Source organism: Papio anubis, chromosome 1 (genome assembly GCF_008728515.1).
Source record: "Papio anubis isolate 15944 chromosome 1, Panubis1.0, whole genome shotgun sequence".
Lineage (NCBI taxonomy): Eukaryota > Metazoa > Chordata > Mammalia > Primates > Cercopithecidae > Papio > Papio anubis.
Window position 1 is genome coordinate 864,867 of NC_044976.1, and position 17,463 is coordinate 882,329.

Genomic DNA, 17,463 nt, shown 5'->3' on the forward strand with positions numbered 1-17,463 from the left:
AGCCACACAAGACAGACAGAGACAGACTGCCTGATAAAACGAACCTAAACATCAGTTAATTCTGGGGAACGTAACCGGACACAAAGTCTCTATGACACAATATTTACAATGTCTAGAATACAATTTGAAATTACTACATGTACTAAAAAATAGCAACATGTCACTCAGACTCCAGAGGAGAGATCCACAAGGACCAACGTCAGGAAAACGAGATGCTGAGATCAGCAAACAAGAACTCCAAAGGCAGCTCTTAAACTCTCCTTGTGGATGCAAAATAAAACATGCTATTATACAAGAACAGGGAATCTCAGCAAGAAAAGGAAACATTTCTAAATAAAAGCAACAGAAATTCCAGAACTGCAGAAGAAATATCTGACATAAAGAATCTGCTGGAGAGCCTTAGTTTATCAGAGGTAACAAGGACATGAACTTGAATGGAAATAAAAAGGTTTAAGCAAGTGAGTGGCGCTAACAACAAAAAGGAGCACATCTGAAGTGGGAAAGTGAGAACAAGCCGCAGCCCCCAGAGCCTCGGGGACAGCACAGACGCATGTGTTACTGCAGCACAGAGGGGCAGGGACTAAGGACACAGGATGCTTTGAAGACATGGTCTAAAACTTCCCAAATTTGGTGAAAGACAAACTTATAGATTCAAGATGCCAAAGCACAATAAATGCAAAGAAAATCACATCGAGGCACCTACATGCAAACTGCTAAAACCCAAAACAAATCTTTAGATTGCTAAAAAAAGAAAAATAAATGAAAAAAAGAGTTAACCCATAATTCTAGATATCTAGCAAAAATACCCTTCAAGAATAAAGGCAAAATAGAAATCTTAGGGAAATGAACACTAAGTGCTTTTGCCAGCAGCAGACCTGAGACCTGCACTAACCATGACTTGTTCTGGGTAGGGCTTTCGGCCGACAGGATGCCCGCAGAAGGCGCCTCTGCAGGAGAGCGGGAAGGGCACTGGACACAGAAGCTCTCTCCGGAGGGCAGAGTAGATTTATTTCATTCTTTTCTCTCTGAGCCGGAGTCTCACTCTGTCACCCAGGCTGGAGTACAGTGGCGTGATCTCAGCTCACTGCAACCTCCGCCTCCCAGGTTCAAGCGATTCTCCTGCTTCAGCCTACAGAGCAGCTGGGACTACAAGTGCGTGCCACCATGCTCGGCTACTTTTTGTATTTTTAGTAGACACAGGGTTTTGCCATGTTGGCCAGGCTGATCTCAAACTCCTGGCCTCAGGTGATCTGCCTGCCTCGGCCTCGCAAACTGTTGGGATTACAGGCGTGAGCCACCGTGCCCGGCCTACTTCATGCTTTTCATATTTTTTTTTTTTTTTTGAGACGGAGTCTCGCTCTGTCGCCCAGGCTGCAGTGCAGTGGCCGGATCTCAGCTCACTGCAAGCTCCGCCTCACATCATTCTCCTGCCTCAGCCTCCTGAGTAGCTGGGACTACAGGCGCCCGCCACCTCGCCCGACTAGTTTTTTGTATTTTTTAGTAGAGACGGGGTTTCACCGTGTTAGCCAGGATGGTCTCGATCTCCTGACCTCGTGATCTGCCCATCTCCTCGGCCTCCCAAAGTGCTGGGATTACAGGCTTGAGCCACTGTGCTCGGCCTACTTTTCATATTTATTCACATTATAAGACCCCTAATTTCTTAAGAATGTTTCAAGTAAAGAATACAACAATGCATCAAGGGGCTAGTAACACACACAGGTGTGATGCATATGAAAACCACACCAAGAGTGAGGAAGGGCAGACAGGAGGCCCGTATGTGGCTGCGAGCTCCTTACATTTCCTATCAACTAGTACCACGGTAACTAGAGGACCGCGAGACACTGCGAATGTACACTATAATCCCTAAAGACACCACTAAGACATCAGGCAAAATGGTTTACCTACAAAGCCCACAAAGTAAAACAGATTTTTTTAAAAAATCAAGTAACCCAGGCCAGGCGTGGTGGCTCACACCTGTAATCAAATAACTCAAAGGAAGGTAGGAAAGGAACAACCAAAATACAAAAATGAAGGGACAAAAAGGTGACAAAGTAGCAGAGCTACAATAGGAAATACAAATGTGCAAAAGCATATTCCAAAGGCAGGCAGAAAAAACCAAGACCCAACAATTATGTGAAGTCTATAACCGACTATTTTCAAAGACACAGTTAAGCTGAAAGGACCCTCACGAAGGCAGGGCTGGCTACATGAGTATCAGAAAAAGTAGCGGTTCCCAACAAAGAGCATTATGAGCAAGAAAGAACAGTTCATCATGATAGCAGGGTCACAGGGTCAATTAGTCACAAAGAGACGACAAACGTAAAGGCATCTACTAAAAGAGTTCAAGGTATCTGAAGCATATATTGACAGAATTAACAGGAGAATTAGAAAATCCATAATCATTTTAACAGCCCTGCATGAACATTTCATAGAAAGATACAGAAGATTTGAACATGCCAAAAATCTTGCTCTAATTAACATGTATGTAGAAAATCAGGCCCAGGGCCGGGCGCGGTGGCTCACGCCTGTAATCCCAGCACTTTGGGAGACCGAGGCGGGCGGATCACGAGGTCAGGAGATTGAGACCATCCTGGCTAACACGGTGAAACCCTGTCTCTACTAAAAATACAAAAAATTAGCCGGATGCGGTGGTGGGCGCCTGTAGTCCCAGCTACTCGGGAGGCTGAGGCAGGAGAATGGCGTAAACCCGGGAGGTGGAGCTTGCAGTGAGCTGAGATCGCGCCACTGCACTCCAGCCTGGGCGACAGAGCGAGACTCTGTCTCAAAAAAAAAAAAAGAAAAAAAAAGAAAATCAGGCCCAGATACAACAAACACACACATCATTCCCATGTGCACACAGCGCAGACACCATGACAAGACCATCAGCTCCATTAAAAATAAGCCTCAAATGTCAAAGGACTGAAATGATACAAAGTGTGTCTTAAAGCACAATGGCATCTAATTAGAAATCAATGATAACTAAGAAAACTTCAGATATATAAAAATTATACATCTAAATAACCCATAAGTCAAATAAGCACTCACAAGGATATTAAAAAATTTCACATCGAATGATAATTAAAAGACAATATAGGCTGGCAGTGGTGGCTCAAGCCTGCAATCTCAGCACTTTGGGAGGCCAAGGCGGGCAGATCACTTGAGGTCAGGAGTTCGAGACTAGCCTGACCAACATGGCAAAATCCTGTCTCTACTAAAAAATACAAAAATTGGCCAGGCGTTGTGGTGCACATCTGTAATCTACTCGGGAGGCTGAGGCAGGAGAATCGCTTGAACCCAGGGGGTGGAGGTTTCAGTGAGCTGAGATCACACCACTGCACTCCAGCCTGGGTGACAGAGGAGGACTCCATCTTAAAAAAAAAAAAAAGACAATATTAAAAATATGTGTGTGATGCAGCTAAAGCCATGCTTAGAGGGAAATTAAAAAATTTAAGTGATTGTATCTGAAAAGGAAGCAAACCAGTGGCCTACAAATCTACTTTAGGCAGCTGGAAAATTAAGAAGAAGGCAACTCCAAAGTAAGCAGAAGGCAGGAAAGAACCAAGAACAGAAATCAACAATAGCAGCATATCTTTCAAAGGACAAGGTTATACTTGTAATCTGGCCAAAATTAACTTATTTATCAGACTGCTTAATAGGTGTCAAAAGCAGTACTAGTGACTCCATGAACTGATTTCTTTGGCTGCATGTGAAGTGGGCGGAGTGTTACCAAAAAGTACTGGGGCCATAACATTTCTGAGAACAGATAATACAGCCAGAGAGGTAAAATATATTAGAATAGGACATCCTTTTTCAGCAAATGTATGCCTTTCATGATGAATTAGTGTCACAAGTAAACAAAATCTTGGTGAGATAATAGACTACCTAGCACTTACAGCCACAGGGCTCTATTCTGCCTCATTTGCAGAGACAGGGTCTCACTTTCACCCAGCCTGGAGTGCAGTAGTGCAATCATAGCTCCCTGCAGCCTCAACCACCCAGGCTTGAGCCATCCTCCCGAGGAGCTGGGACCACAGGTGTGCGCCACTGTGTGTGGCTAAGTTTTTCCTTTTTTGTAGAGAAGGGGTCTAAGTTTTGTTGTCCCAGCTGGTCTCGAACTCCTGGCTCCAAGCTATTCTCCTACCTTGGATTCCCAGAATGTTGTAATTACAGGCATGAGCCACCATGTCCAGCGCAAATCCACAGGTTTCGTACTGGTAAAGGCACATCAGGCCTGTTTTTAGTTTCATTTTCAGAAGACTTCTGGCCATTACTGTGACTTTTATTTGAACCAGTCTCATTAATAATGATTGATAACGCCGGGTGCAGTGGCTGACGCCTATAATCCCAGCACTTTGGAAGGCTAAGGCAGGCGGATCATGAGGTCAGGAGTTCAAAACCAGCCTGGCTAACACGGTGAAACCCCATCTCTACTAAAAATGCAAAAAGAAATTAGACGGGCGTGGTGGCAGGTGCCTGTAGTCCCAGCTACTCAGGAGGCTGAGGCAGGAGAATGGCGTTAACCCGGGAGGCAGAGCTTGCACTGAGCCAAGATCATGCCAATACACTCTAGCCTGGGCGAAAGAGCAAGACTCCACCTCAAAGACAAAAAAAATAGTAATAATAATTAATTAATAAATGACTGATAAAAGGTGAATATCCAAAGCATATAATGTACTCCAGCTAAACAGCTTGTGTCACTTGAAGGTTATGAACAAGGATGGGTACCTGTGTGTCCTGCCAGCTCACGACTCACGCGCACGTTCCCCTCACGAGTTTTCAGATTGTAAATGGAGCAAATGTTATCCAGGCCACCGCAGGCCACATAGTTCCCAGAAGGGGCGTATGCACAGGTCATGACCCAGGAGGAGCGCAGAGGGATGGCGTGGACCTAATGACAGAAACACAGATGATGCAAACACCTTTATGTTCAAAAACAACACTGACGCTAGGATTATCTCATCTCCAACTTTCATTGCATAGGAGGTAACAGAACAAAATAAGAGCCAAAATTATCTAGAGAGTAATTCCCATGAGTGGCCACTCAGGTGAAGCCTATTAATGAGAAGTCCAGTGCTGCACATGGGATTCAAATTCAATCCACACAATCCAGTTTTACTAAAGTCACGACTTATGATTAGGTGGGGACTTAACAGTAGTGCTGCCTACTCATCAAAACTACTTTATTAGGCGGGGTGTGGTCATTCATACCAGTAATCCCAGCACTTTGGGAGGCTAAATTGGGCAGATCACCTGAAGTCAGGAGTTCAAAACCAGCCTAGCCAACATGATGAAACCCCGTCTCTACTAAATATACCAAAATTAGCCGGGCATGATGGCGCATGCCTGTAGTCCCAGCTATTCGGGTGGCTGAGGCAGGAGAATCAATTGAACCTGGGAGGCAGAGGTTGCAGTGAGCTGAGATCATGTCACTGCACTCCAGCCTGGGCAACAGAGTGAGACTCCGTCTCACAAGAAAACAAACAGGCCGGGCGCGGTGACTCACACCTGTAATCCTAGCACTTTGGGAGGCTGAGGCGGGTGGATCACCTGAGGTCAGGAATTTGAGACCAGCCTGGCCTCAAATTGGTGAAACCCCATCTGTGCTAAAATACAAAAATTAGCTGGGTATGGTGGTGGGCGCTTGTAATCCCAGCTACTCAAGGAGGCTGAAGCAGGAGAGTTGCTTGAACCAGGGAGGTGGAGGCTGCAGTGAGCAGAGATCACGCCATTGCACTCCAGCCAGGGTGATAAGAGCAACACTCTGTCTCAAAAAAACAAACAAACAAAAAAACCCCAAAAAAACCCATACATATTAGAAGGAAAACACTGCATTACCCTGTCAAATGGCTATGAACTTATTTGAAAACAAAACTTTTTTTTTTCTTTTGAGATGGAGTTTCGCTCTTGTTGCCCAGGTTTGAGTGCAGTGGCGCAATCTAGGCTCACTTGCAACTTCTGCCTCCCGGGTTCAAGTGATTCTCCTGCTTCAGCCCCCTGAGTAGCTGGGATTACACAGGCGCCTGCCACCACACCTGGCTAATTTTTTGTATTTTTAGTAGAGAATGAGGTTTCACCATGTTGGCTAGGCTGGTCTCAAACTACTGACCTCAGGTGATCCACCTGCTTCAGCCTCCCAAGTGCTGGAATTACAGGTGTGAGCCACCGCACCCAGCCGAAAACAAAATATTTTTACGGAATAACCAAAATGGACATTCCTATAATCTATCCTGCCACATCTCTCCCAGTGTGTTAGATCTGCGGTAATGAATGTAACCATTTATACACATTTAGTATTCTTTAGTAAACTGAATAACATCTTTTACGTATATGTTTGGACCAATGACAATACTTTTTTTTTTTTTTGAGACGGAGTCTCACTCTGTCGCCCAGGCTGGAGGAGTGCAATGGCACCATCTCAGCTCACTGCAAGCTCCGCCTCCCAGGTTCACGCCGTTCTCCTGCCTCAGCCTCCCAAGTAGCTGGGACTACAGGCACCCGCCACCGCGCCCGGCTAATTTGTTGTACTTTTGGTAAAGACAGGGTTTCACTTTGTTAGCCAGGATGGTCTCAATCTACTGACCTTGTGATCTGCCTGCCTCAGCCTCCCAAAGTGCTGGGATTACAGGCATAAGCCACCATGCCCAGCCAACAATACTTTTTATTCAAAACAGTACAATTTGGATTAAGTCTTGAAAATAACATACATTACACTTTAAAGTATGATGATCTCTCCTAAAAAACTAATAATTAAATGAAAAGTGATACTTCTGCACTCTATAAATAAAACATGAAACTTCCCAGACTCCGCTAAAACTGGAATTGAGGTCTCCTGGAAACACAGAAGGTCCTTAGCTCCCATCGGCTCGGTAAGGAGATAACGGAAAATAGCACAACAGCACCTGGTTCAGAGGAAGAGACTGTCACAGGTGCTGGCATGTGACTCAGCTTGTGTCTCACCTGCACAACCTCACTACTAACAAACAGAGCTTGCCGTTACTGCCTTCCCTATCTTGTATTATGTGATTTAACAAAAAAGACTCCAGAGCTTAAAATACTGTTTCCTAGGTGGGTTTTCCAAGGAAGGGAATTTTCCAGTCCCTACCTTGTTGGTGGTGTAGCTGTCCCAGATGATAAGTTTACCATCCTGCGAGGCACTGACGAGAAGCCTGGAGGGACAGACAAAAGCAAACCTATCAGTACCACATAACACAGAAAGTGTACAAGGGCAACAGACTAAAACCCAGACTCTCGTGACTTAAGTGCTTCTATGTTACATGTGCTTCAGACAAAGCCACTTATTTATAAGAAAAAAAATCTCTGGTCGGGCACAGTGGCTCACGCCTGTAATCCCAACACTTTGGAAGGCCGAGGCAGGCAGATCACGTGAAGTCAGGAGTTCAAGACCAGCCTCGCCAACATGGCAAAACCCTGTCTCTACTAAAAATACAAAAATTAGCTGGGTATGGTAGTGCGCGCCTGTAATCCCAGCTACTCAGGAAGCTGAGGCAGAAGAATTGCTGGAACCTAGGAGGCAGAGGTTACAATGAGACAAAATCATGCCACTGGACTCCAGCCTGGGCAACAGAGCAAGGCTCTGTTTCAAAAAAGACAGACAGACAGACAGAAAGACAAGACAGAAAGAAAGATGGGAGGAAGGGATGAAGAGGAAGAGGAGAGGAGAGGAGGAAGGAAAGGAAGGCTCTAAATGTCAGACCAACTTTAAAAGCATGAACAAAAACACTGTTACAGACCACAGTTGAGAGTGGAGAGTGCGCGGCCCCCAATTGAATGCAGGCCACATCACCCCTGGCACCCATTCCCTTTGTCAGCTGAGACAGGCTGACATCATTTCATAAGTGCTTCTGTTTGGTTTCATTACAAATCAAATTAGAGGCTCATGTCTTTAATCCCAACACTGGGAGGCCAAGGTAGGCAGATCACAGGAGTTTGAGACCAGCATGGCTAGCATGGTAAAATCCCATCTCCACTACAAAAATACAAAAACATAGCTTGGTATGGTAGTGCATGCCTGTAATCCCAGCTACTCAGGAGGGTGAGGTGGCAGAACTGCTTGAACCCAGGAGGCGGAGGTTGCAGTAAGCCAAGATTGCACCACTGCACACTAGCTTGGGCAACAGAGCGAGACCCTGACTGGAAAAAACAAAAACAAAAACAAAACAAATAAACGAAAAAACAAACCACGTTTAAGACATTCCAAATTCATGAAACATTTCTCACCAAAATACCTCATGAAATTTCCCAGACTGAGCTAAAATTGGAATCAAGGTCTCCTAGAAACCAAAGGAGGCACTCCCTCCTCACCTGCTTGGTAAACAACAGCACCACTGCGCCTGGTCCGGCAGCAGAGACCAGTAACTATCACAAATTTTTTCTTTTTTTTTTTTGAGATGGAGTCTTGCTCTGTTGCCCAGGCTGGAGTGCAGTGGCACCATCTCAGCTCACTGCAAGCTCTGCCTCACGGGTTCCCACCATTCTCCTGCCTCAGCCTTCCGAGTAGCTGGGACTACAGGTGCCCACCACCTTGCACAGCTAAATTTTTTTGTATTTTTAGTAGAGACGGGGTCTCACCATGTTAGCCAGGATGGTATTGATCTCCTGACCTCATGATCTGCTCACCTCAGCTTCCCAAAGTGCTGGGATTATAGGCATGAGCCACCACGCCTGGCCTTTTTTGTTTTTGTTTTTTTTTTGAGACGGCTTCTCGCTCTGTCGCCCGGACTGGAGTGCAGTAGCGTGATCTGGGCTCACTACAAGCTCCGCCTCCCGGGTTCACGCCATTCTCCTGCCTCAGCCTCCGGAGTAGCTGGGACTACAGGCGCCGCCACCTCGCCCGGCTAGTTTTTTGTATTTTTTTTAGTAGAGACTGGGTTTCACCGTGTTAGCCAGGATGGTCTCGATCTCCTGACCTCGTGATCCGCCCGTCTCGGCCTCCCAAAGTGCTGGGATTACAGGCTTGAGCCACCGCGCCCGGCGTGTTTTTGTTTTTGAGACGGAGTTTTGCTCTTGTTGCCCAGGCTGGAGTGCAATGGCGCGTCGGCTAACCACAACCTCCACTTCCTGGGTTCAAGCAATTCTCCTGCCTCAGTCTCCAAAGTAGCTGGGATTACAGGCATGTGCCACCACGGCCAGCTAATTTTGTATTTTTAGTAGAGACAGGGATTCTCCATGTTGGTCAGGCTGGTCTCTAACTCCTGACCTCAGGTGACCCGCCCACCTCAGCCTCCAAAGTGCTGGTATTACAAGTGTTGAGCCACTGCGCCCAACCATGTATTTTTTCATAATTATTTCCTTGTTCTGGCAACTGTGCTCAGTTTGGAATCCACGTGTTGAAAAGGAGCTCCATACTACAAAGGAAAATACGAATAACGAGCAAAAGAATTTCACCTTAGCAGGCGAGTAAGGTGGATGAAAGTAACTCCTGGGAACCAAAGCTGCTCATGAGAGGTCCTAAGGAACTCTGTAGCATAGAATGCTGTTTTCAATGAAGAGCAAGAGGGTTCTACTGTTTGACGCAGAGATATCTGTCAGTGCGGTAAATGACGGTATAAGGATTTTTACTTTTAAGGATTTTTTTTTTTTTTTTTTTTGAGACTGAGTCTGGCTCTGTCGCCCAGGCTGGAGTGCAGTGGCCAGATCTCAGCTCACTGCAAGCTCCGCCTCCCGGGTTCACGCCATTCTCCGGCCTCAGCCTCCGGAGTAGCTGGGACTACAGGTGCCTGCCACCTCGCCCGGCTAGTTTTTTGTATTTTTTAGTAGAGACGGGGTTTCACCGTGTTAGCCAGGATGGTCTCGATCTCCTGACCTCGTGATCCGCCCGTCTCGGCCTCCCAAAGTGCTGGGATTACAGGCGTGAGCCACCGTGCCCGGCTTAAGGATTTTATCAAATGAGGGTTTTGTTTTTGTTTTTGTTTTTTTGAGACAGGGTCTCCCTCTGTCACTCAGGCTGGAGTGCACTGGCGTGATCTCGGCTCACTGCAAACTCTATCTCCTGGGTTCAAGTGATTCTCATGCCTCAGTCTCCCAAGTAGCTGGGATTACAGGCACGTGCCACCACGCCTGGCCAATTTTTGTATTTTCAGTAGAGATGGGCTTTCCCCATGTTAGCCAGGCTGGTCTCCAACTCCTGGCCTCAAGTGATCCGCCTGCCTTGGCCTCCCAAAATGTTGGGATTACAGGCGTAAGCCACGGTGCCTCAAAACGCAGGTTTTAACTATTTCAGCTGTGAACATATGTGACTTCTTAAAGCTGACCCAAAGCTGGAGTAACGCTCTCTCAAGTTTTGTTGATAACTGAGACTTTTAATATCAAACTAGATGTTTTGATACACTAAGTACTAACTTTACAAAGGTGTCAATGAGTTTAACAAATGAAAGCCTTTTCACCTGCAGTTTATTACAAAATTTATCACAGAACTAAAAACTAAGTGTAGGCTCCCATCCTATTATTTTTCAGATGCAATTATTATTATTATTATTATTATTATTATTTTGAGACAGAGTCTCACTCTGTCACTCAGGCTGGAGCAACATGGCACAATCTCAGCTCACTTCAACCTCTGCCTCCCAGGTTGAAGCAATTCTCGTGCGTCAGCCTTCCCAGTAGCTGGAATTACAGATGTGCACCACCATGCCTGGCTAACTTTTTGTATTTTTAGTAGAGACAGGGTTTTGCCATGCTAGTCTCGAACTCCTGAGCTCAGGCAATCTGCCCACCTCAGCCAGGATTACAGGCGTGAGCCACTGCACCCAGCCTTCAGATGCAATTCTTTTTTTTTTTTGAGACGGAGTCTCGCTCTGTCACCCAGGCTGGAGTGCTGTGGCCGGATCTCAGCTCACTGCAAGCTCCACCTCCCGGGTTCCCGCCATTCTCCTGCCTCAGCCTTCCGAGTAGCCGGGACTACAGGCGCCCGCCACCTCGCCCGGCTAGTTTTTTTTTGTATTTTTTAGTAGAGACGGGGTTTCACCGTGTTAGCCAGGATGGTCTCGATCTCCTGACCTCGTGATCCGCCCATCTCGGCCTCCCAAAGTGCTGGGATTACAGGCTTGAGCCACCGCGCCCGGCCAGATGCAATTCTTAAAGCAAACTTCTCAATCCAGGTTGTCATCAACATATTAAACACTGAAAATTATTTCTATGTAATGGTATAAGGTTCCCTCTCTAGCTCTATTTCTGCCCAGCCCTTCTGAGACTTTCTGTTGAGTATCAGAGCTGATCTAAAGCAGCTCATCCTCCTAGATTAGGAGGATCACCTTTACAGAGGTCTCCCGGTCAGAGAGCTTAATAACTGCTGACTTCCAGAGGGATTAGGGACATGTAAGCTGTCGACTGATCCTCCAGAAGGTGAGAGAAGACATGCCTCCTAGTCCCGGATTAGAGAGCTGTTGGAGAGCTGGGTTCACGTTGCCTGCCAGTGCCTTTACCTACTCAACAATCAATTATCTGAGGTGCCACTCACCTAGAACATAGAGGCGAGAGCCAGGAAGCAAGCTAAATGGCTCCAGGACCCTGAAAGTAGCTGTCAAAAATCAAAACACCTAACGTCCTTCATTTTACTCAAAGGAGGGAGGGTGGTGGCTCATGTCTGTAACCCCAGCACTTTGGGAAGCTGAGATAAGAGATCGGTAAAGTCTAGGAGTTTGAGACCAACACGGGCAACATAGGGAGACCCGGTCTCTACAAAAAATATTTTTAAAAAATCAGCTGGGCACGGTAATGTGCACCTGTGGTACCAGCTACTCAGGAGGCTGAGGCAGGATTGCTTGAGCACCACAGTTCAAGACTGCAGTGAGCTAGGATCGCACCACTGCATTCTAGCATGGACAACAGAGTGAGACCCAGTCTCAAAAAAAAAAAAAAAAAAAAGTCACCTTTTAGTACAAATAAATATATTGATAAACATATTACAAATGTACATCTGATACGTTAATACATACATACATAACAAGTAGTCATTGTGGGCCTCACCTCGCATGTAGTTTTTTTTGTATGTTTTTTTTTTTTTGAGACAGAGCCTCACTCTGTCACCCAGGCTGGAGTGCAGTGGTGCAATCTTGGCTCACTGCAACCTCTGCCTCCTGGATTCAAGCGATTCTCCTGCCTCAGTCTCCTGAGTAGTTGGGATTACAGGTGCCCACCACCAACCCGGTTAACTTTTGTACTTTTGGTAGAGACGGGGTTTTACCACGTTGGCCAGGCTGGTCTCAAACTCCTGACCTCAGGTGATCCACTCGCCTCAGTCTCCCAAAGTGCTGGGATTACAAGCGTGAACCACGGTGCCTGGCCTTTCATGTAGCTTTGTGTTCTGTTTTGCTTTTTGAGACAGAGTCTCGATCCGTCACCCAGGCGGGAGTGCAATGTGTGCACGCACGCGCGCGTGTGTGTGTATATATATCTATATCTATATCTATATATTTTGAGACAGAGTCTCACTCTGTTGCCCAGGCTGGAGTGCAATGGTGCAATCTTGGTTCACTGCAACCTCCACCTCCTGAGTTCAAGCGATTCTCCCACCTCAGCCTCTTGAGTAGCTGAAACTACAGGCGTTCGCCACCACACCTGGCTAATTTTTGTATTTTCAGAAGAGATGGGGTTATACCATGTTGGCCAGGCTGGTCTCAAACTTCTGAACTCAAGGGATCCACCTGAGTTGGCCTCCCAAAGTGCTGGGATTACAGGTGTGAGCCACCGCGTCTAGCCTCACGTAGTTTTGAAAGACAAACTAGGCCGGGCACGGTGGCTCACACCTGTAATCCCAGCACTTTGGGAGGCCGAGGCAGGCAGATCACGAAGTCAGGAGATCGAGACCATCCTGGCTAACAATGAAACCCTGTCTCTACTAAAAATACAACAAAAAAAATTAGCTGGGCATGGTGGGGGGAGCCTGTAGTCCCAGCTACTCAGGAGGCTGAGGCAGGAGAATGGCATGAACCCAGGAGGCAGAGCTTGCAGTTAAGTCCAGCTTGCAGTGAGCTGCCACTGCACTCCAGTCTGGGCAACAAGACTTCATCTCAAAAAAAAAAGAAAGAAAGAAAGACAAATTAGTAGTCATTTCTACTGTTTCATAGTGTCCATAAATCAAACAAACACAGTGAAAGAACTGGTATTCATAGGCTGGACACGGTAGCTCACGCCTGTAATCCCAGCACTTTGGGAGGCCGAGGCAGGCAAATCACGAGGTCAGGAAATTGAGACCATCCTGGCTAACATGGTGAAACCCCGTCTCTACTAAAAATACAAAAAAATTAGCCGGGCGTGGCAGCAGGCACCTGTAGTTCCAGCTATTCAGGAGGCTGAGCTTGCAGTGAGCCAAGATCGCACCACTGCACTCCAGCCTGGGTGACAAAGTGAGACTCTGTCTCAACAACAACAAAAAAGAACTGGTATTCATAAATTACAGCTTTAAGTCATGAAAAAAGTCTTAAACAGTAACATTTGTTTATGAAGGCAGGAAATACGAAGATTAAAGAAAATATATACCCTCCACCCTCTGTCATGGGGTGGGCGGCAGGGGGAGGGATAGCATTAGGAGAAATATCTAATGTAAATGACGAGTTAATGGGTGCAGCAAACCAACATGGCACAGGTATACCTACGTAATAAACCTGCACGTTGTGCACAAAAAAAAAGAGAGCTTATGGAACAAGGATAGAGACACACACACACACACACCCTCCCCCCGATAGAGACACACCACACACACACACACACACACACACACCCTCCCCCCAAAAAAACTCTTTTGGACCTTAAAGAGGCAAACACTAGCCTATCCAGAAACAAATGACTATTTAGAACAAGCACTCTCTAGAAGGCTCTGGAAAGCAGAGGTTCTCCATAATATTATTTTGGTTTTCTCATGACTGTGCAATTATACAACAAATGCCATGCACCTAGCACCCTGTCCAAGAACAAGGACCAATGTGGCACCCCAGCCTCCCACAGGCCTCACTGAACACCACCTTGCTCACAGGGTGGCCATGACTCTGAACTTGGTCCTGCTTTGTCAGTCCTTGCTTTTCTTCCTTCTAATCCTGGGGCTTTCAAGACACAAAGTGTGTTTGAGACAGACGGATCATAAAGTCTCCCATCCAGTGATCTGGTGCCCACCCCACCCACCCTGAGCCCGAGCCCCACCTCCACTGCTCAGGTCACACACCCATCTCTTAGGTTCCTGAACAACCTGCCTGCAGGTCACTCTCATCCTTTCCAGACTACCCAGTCCAGAGCCCGGCTGGTGAAGGAGACACATTACCTGGTGGTGCAGTGCTCTGAGTACCCGAACACTGCCCAGCAACAGCACTGTCCACTCCACTAACCTGCCTGATCTGGACACCAGTGTTCCCACACATGGAGGAAAGGCCCCAGAGGTAGCATATTGTTTTGTTTCGCAACTACTTTTGACAACAAGTTCTAACATAGATAGACTAGTAACAACATTTTTCTTTCTTTCTTTCTTTTTTTTTTTTTTTGAGTCAGATGTCACTCTGTCACCCAGTGGCGCAATTTCGGCTCACCGTAACTTCTGTGTATCTCAGCCTTCCAAGTAGCTGGGACTACAGCAAGCATGCCCAGCTAATTTTTAAATTTTTAGTAGAGACAGGGTTGTGCCATGTTGGCCAGGAGGCTGGTCTCGAACTCTTGACCTCAAGTGATCCGCCCACCTCGGCCTCCCAAAGTGCTGGGATTACAAGGGTGAGCCACTGCACTCGGCCAGAACATATTTTTTTAATTCTTTTTAATTTTTTTAAAGGAATAACTTTGAATTCACAAAGTATATACTTATTTATTTAGAGACAGGGTCTCACTCTGTCGTGCAGGCTGAAACACAGTGGGGTGATCTCGGCTCACTGCAAGCTCTGCTTCCCTGCCTCCTGGGTTCAAGTGATCCTCCCACCTCAGCCTCCTGAGTAGCTGGGACTCCAAGTGCACACAACAACAGCTAACTCATTTTTGTACTTTTTGTAGAGAAGGGGTCTCGCCATGTGGCCTAGGCTGGTCTTGAAGTCCTGGGCTCAAGCCATCACCTGCCTTGGCCTCCCAAAGTGCTGGGATGAGAGGCATGAGCCAATGTGCCTGGTTACTTATTTACTTTGAATATTTAAAACAATTTTTGACAAATAATTAGATATACATTTATGAAGTACAATGTGGTATTTTCATATAGATCCACCTTGCGAAATAAATAAATCAAGCTAATAAACATACCCATCACTTCCCATTTTCTCTGTGGTGGGAACACTTCAAGTCTACTTTACTAACAATTTTGAAACACACGTTATTATGAACTACAGTCTCCGTGCTGTGCAGCAGATTTCTAAAATTTATTCCTAACTAAAACTCTGTACCCTCCGAACATCATTTCCCCACTTCCCCACCCTCCCCCTTCCCATTTTTATTCTTTCTGACTCCTGCCATCATTGGAACCATCATGTGAGCTCTCATTTGCATATGGAATTGTATGGGATACTATATAGAACAAACTAAAGATAGAATCTTTTGTTCTCTAGCTGTTTGTGCTCTAAAGCGGACAATTTCACCAACAAAGAAAAAGCCAAGCAGAAAATTCCACACTAACAACGGAATACAAAGAAATACTACTCAAAGAAGGGTGTGTTAAAAATTGTTATGTCAGGTGCTTGAACGAGCATGTCATAGTTACACAAATCAAATAGTATTTTATTAAATTATTTGGATAGAACAGGCAGCAAGTAAGACTTTGTAATAGCCTCTAAATCAGAGTGCGGGGTCACAGAAGTGAGATGCCTGGTGGAGAAGCAAGGCATATAAAGTACAAAAAATAGGCTGGAAGTGGTGGTGGCTCACACCTATAATCTCAGCACTCTGGGAGGCCGAAGTGGAAGGATCACTTAGGGGCCAGGAGTTTGAAACCAGTGTCAGCAACAAAGGGAGACCCTGTCTCTATAAAAAAAACCAAAAATATTAGCCAGGCGTGGTGGCACATGCCTATGGTCTCAGCCACTTGGGAGGCTGAGTATGAAGGGTTGCTGGAGCCTAGGAGGTCGAGGCTGCAGTGAGATATGATCACACCACTGCACTCCAGTATGACTGACAGAGTGAGACCCTGTCTCCAACAACAAAAAAAAGAGGCTGGTGCGGTGGCTCACGCCTGTAATCCCAGCACTTTGGGAAGCCGGGGGGGTGGATCACAAGGTCAGGAGATCAAGACCATCCTGGCCAACACAGTGAAACCCCGTCTCTACTAAAAATACAAAAAAATTAGCCAGGCGTGGTGGCAGGCACCTGTAGTCCCAGCCACTCGGGAGGCTGAGGCAGGAGAATGGCGTGCACCGGGAGGCAGAGCTTGCAGTGAGCCGAGATCGCGCCACGGCACTCCAGCCTGGGCGATAGAGCGAGACTCCGTCTTAAAAAATAAAAAAAAATAAAAAAAAAAGAAAAGAAAAGAAAAAATAGGAGCCCATGAAGGGAATTATCTCTGGGGATGGTAAACCAAAGGAACGCAGGGCAGACAGGCCAGGTGAGAGAACGGTGAAAACAGCTCATAGCGCGTTCCCGTGTGTCTGCTACAGTAAAGCATACACAGCACGATGCTGTTCTAAGGCTCAATACACTTAATCTCTCAGGATCCTCGGGGCAGGTTCGGTGATTTCCTGAGCCAGGGCACTGAAATCACAAGAGGGTGAGGGCCAACCAGCCCTGAGAAACAGGCACAGAGAGGTAACTTCCCCAAGTTCCCATAAGTAGGATACAGTAGAACTGGGAGGACAGAGGTCTAGAAACTGAAAGAGATGTGAGAAGGGAGAAAGAAAAATCAGAACTTCTATTAATGTGACTCAGACAGTGAAGGAATGGCAGTGTCCTTTCAGCCCAAGTAAGTGGAAACTGGACAGGGAATATGCATCTGTGAATGCTGCATGTGGCACACCCAGAGTGCTGATCCAACTTCCTAATATTTTCACTGTGCAACACAGCAAATGGGTTTAGGTTATCTTCCCCTAGGAAAACAGAGCAGCCCCTGAACGTATCAAGCAGCATCCTGCTCATGCCCACGCCTACCTGGAGTCTGTGCCCCAGTGCATGGCGTAGATCTTGGCCAGGTGCCCTCGCAGTGTCCTCCTCGTGCGCATTTGGATTCTTCCCACTGGGTCGATGTTGTTTGTGATCTTGAAAATAAAAACATTTCTGTAACTTTAACATCTGTGATTAAATGACTCTCCTTACCTCCCATCCCTGTCAAGGCTGTTGGCTCACCCACTGTGCCTACCTCTTGCCAGCCTTCCCAGAGTTCTCCAGTGGCTTCCACTGTGGCATTCTGCACTGAACCCCTTCTGCACCTCTTACCGAGTCTTAGTCTGGCTGGTCATCAGGAACCTGTGTGCCCTGCCTTCCAATGCATGCACACGAACACGGCCAGCCTTGAAGTACTTGCTGTGCTCTTCCTGCCTCCTTCCTCCTCTCCCTGTC

General features: G+C 46.6%; 1 protein-coding gene across 7 annotated transcripts in view; it reads right to left on the reverse strand.

The window, feature by feature from the left end:
* The window catches only part of GNB1 (G protein subunit beta 1), a 115,588-nt gene that overhangs the window by 15,275 nt on the left and 82,850 nt on the right, over positions 1–17,463 (reverse strand). For all 7 annotated transcript variants that reach the window (XM_017956334.3, XM_031663648.1, XM_003890982.5 and 4 more), the window contains 3 exons: positions 17,056–17,162; positions 7,103–7,166; positions 4,726–4,888 (listed from right to left, as the gene is read on the reverse strand). In XM_017956334.3, the coding sequence (XP_017811823.1) occupies positions 4,726–4,888; positions 7,103–7,166; positions 17,056–17,162 (334 nt within the window). The remainder of the gene's footprint in view (positions 1–4,725; positions 4,889–7,102; positions 7,167–17,055; positions 17,163–17,463) is intronic.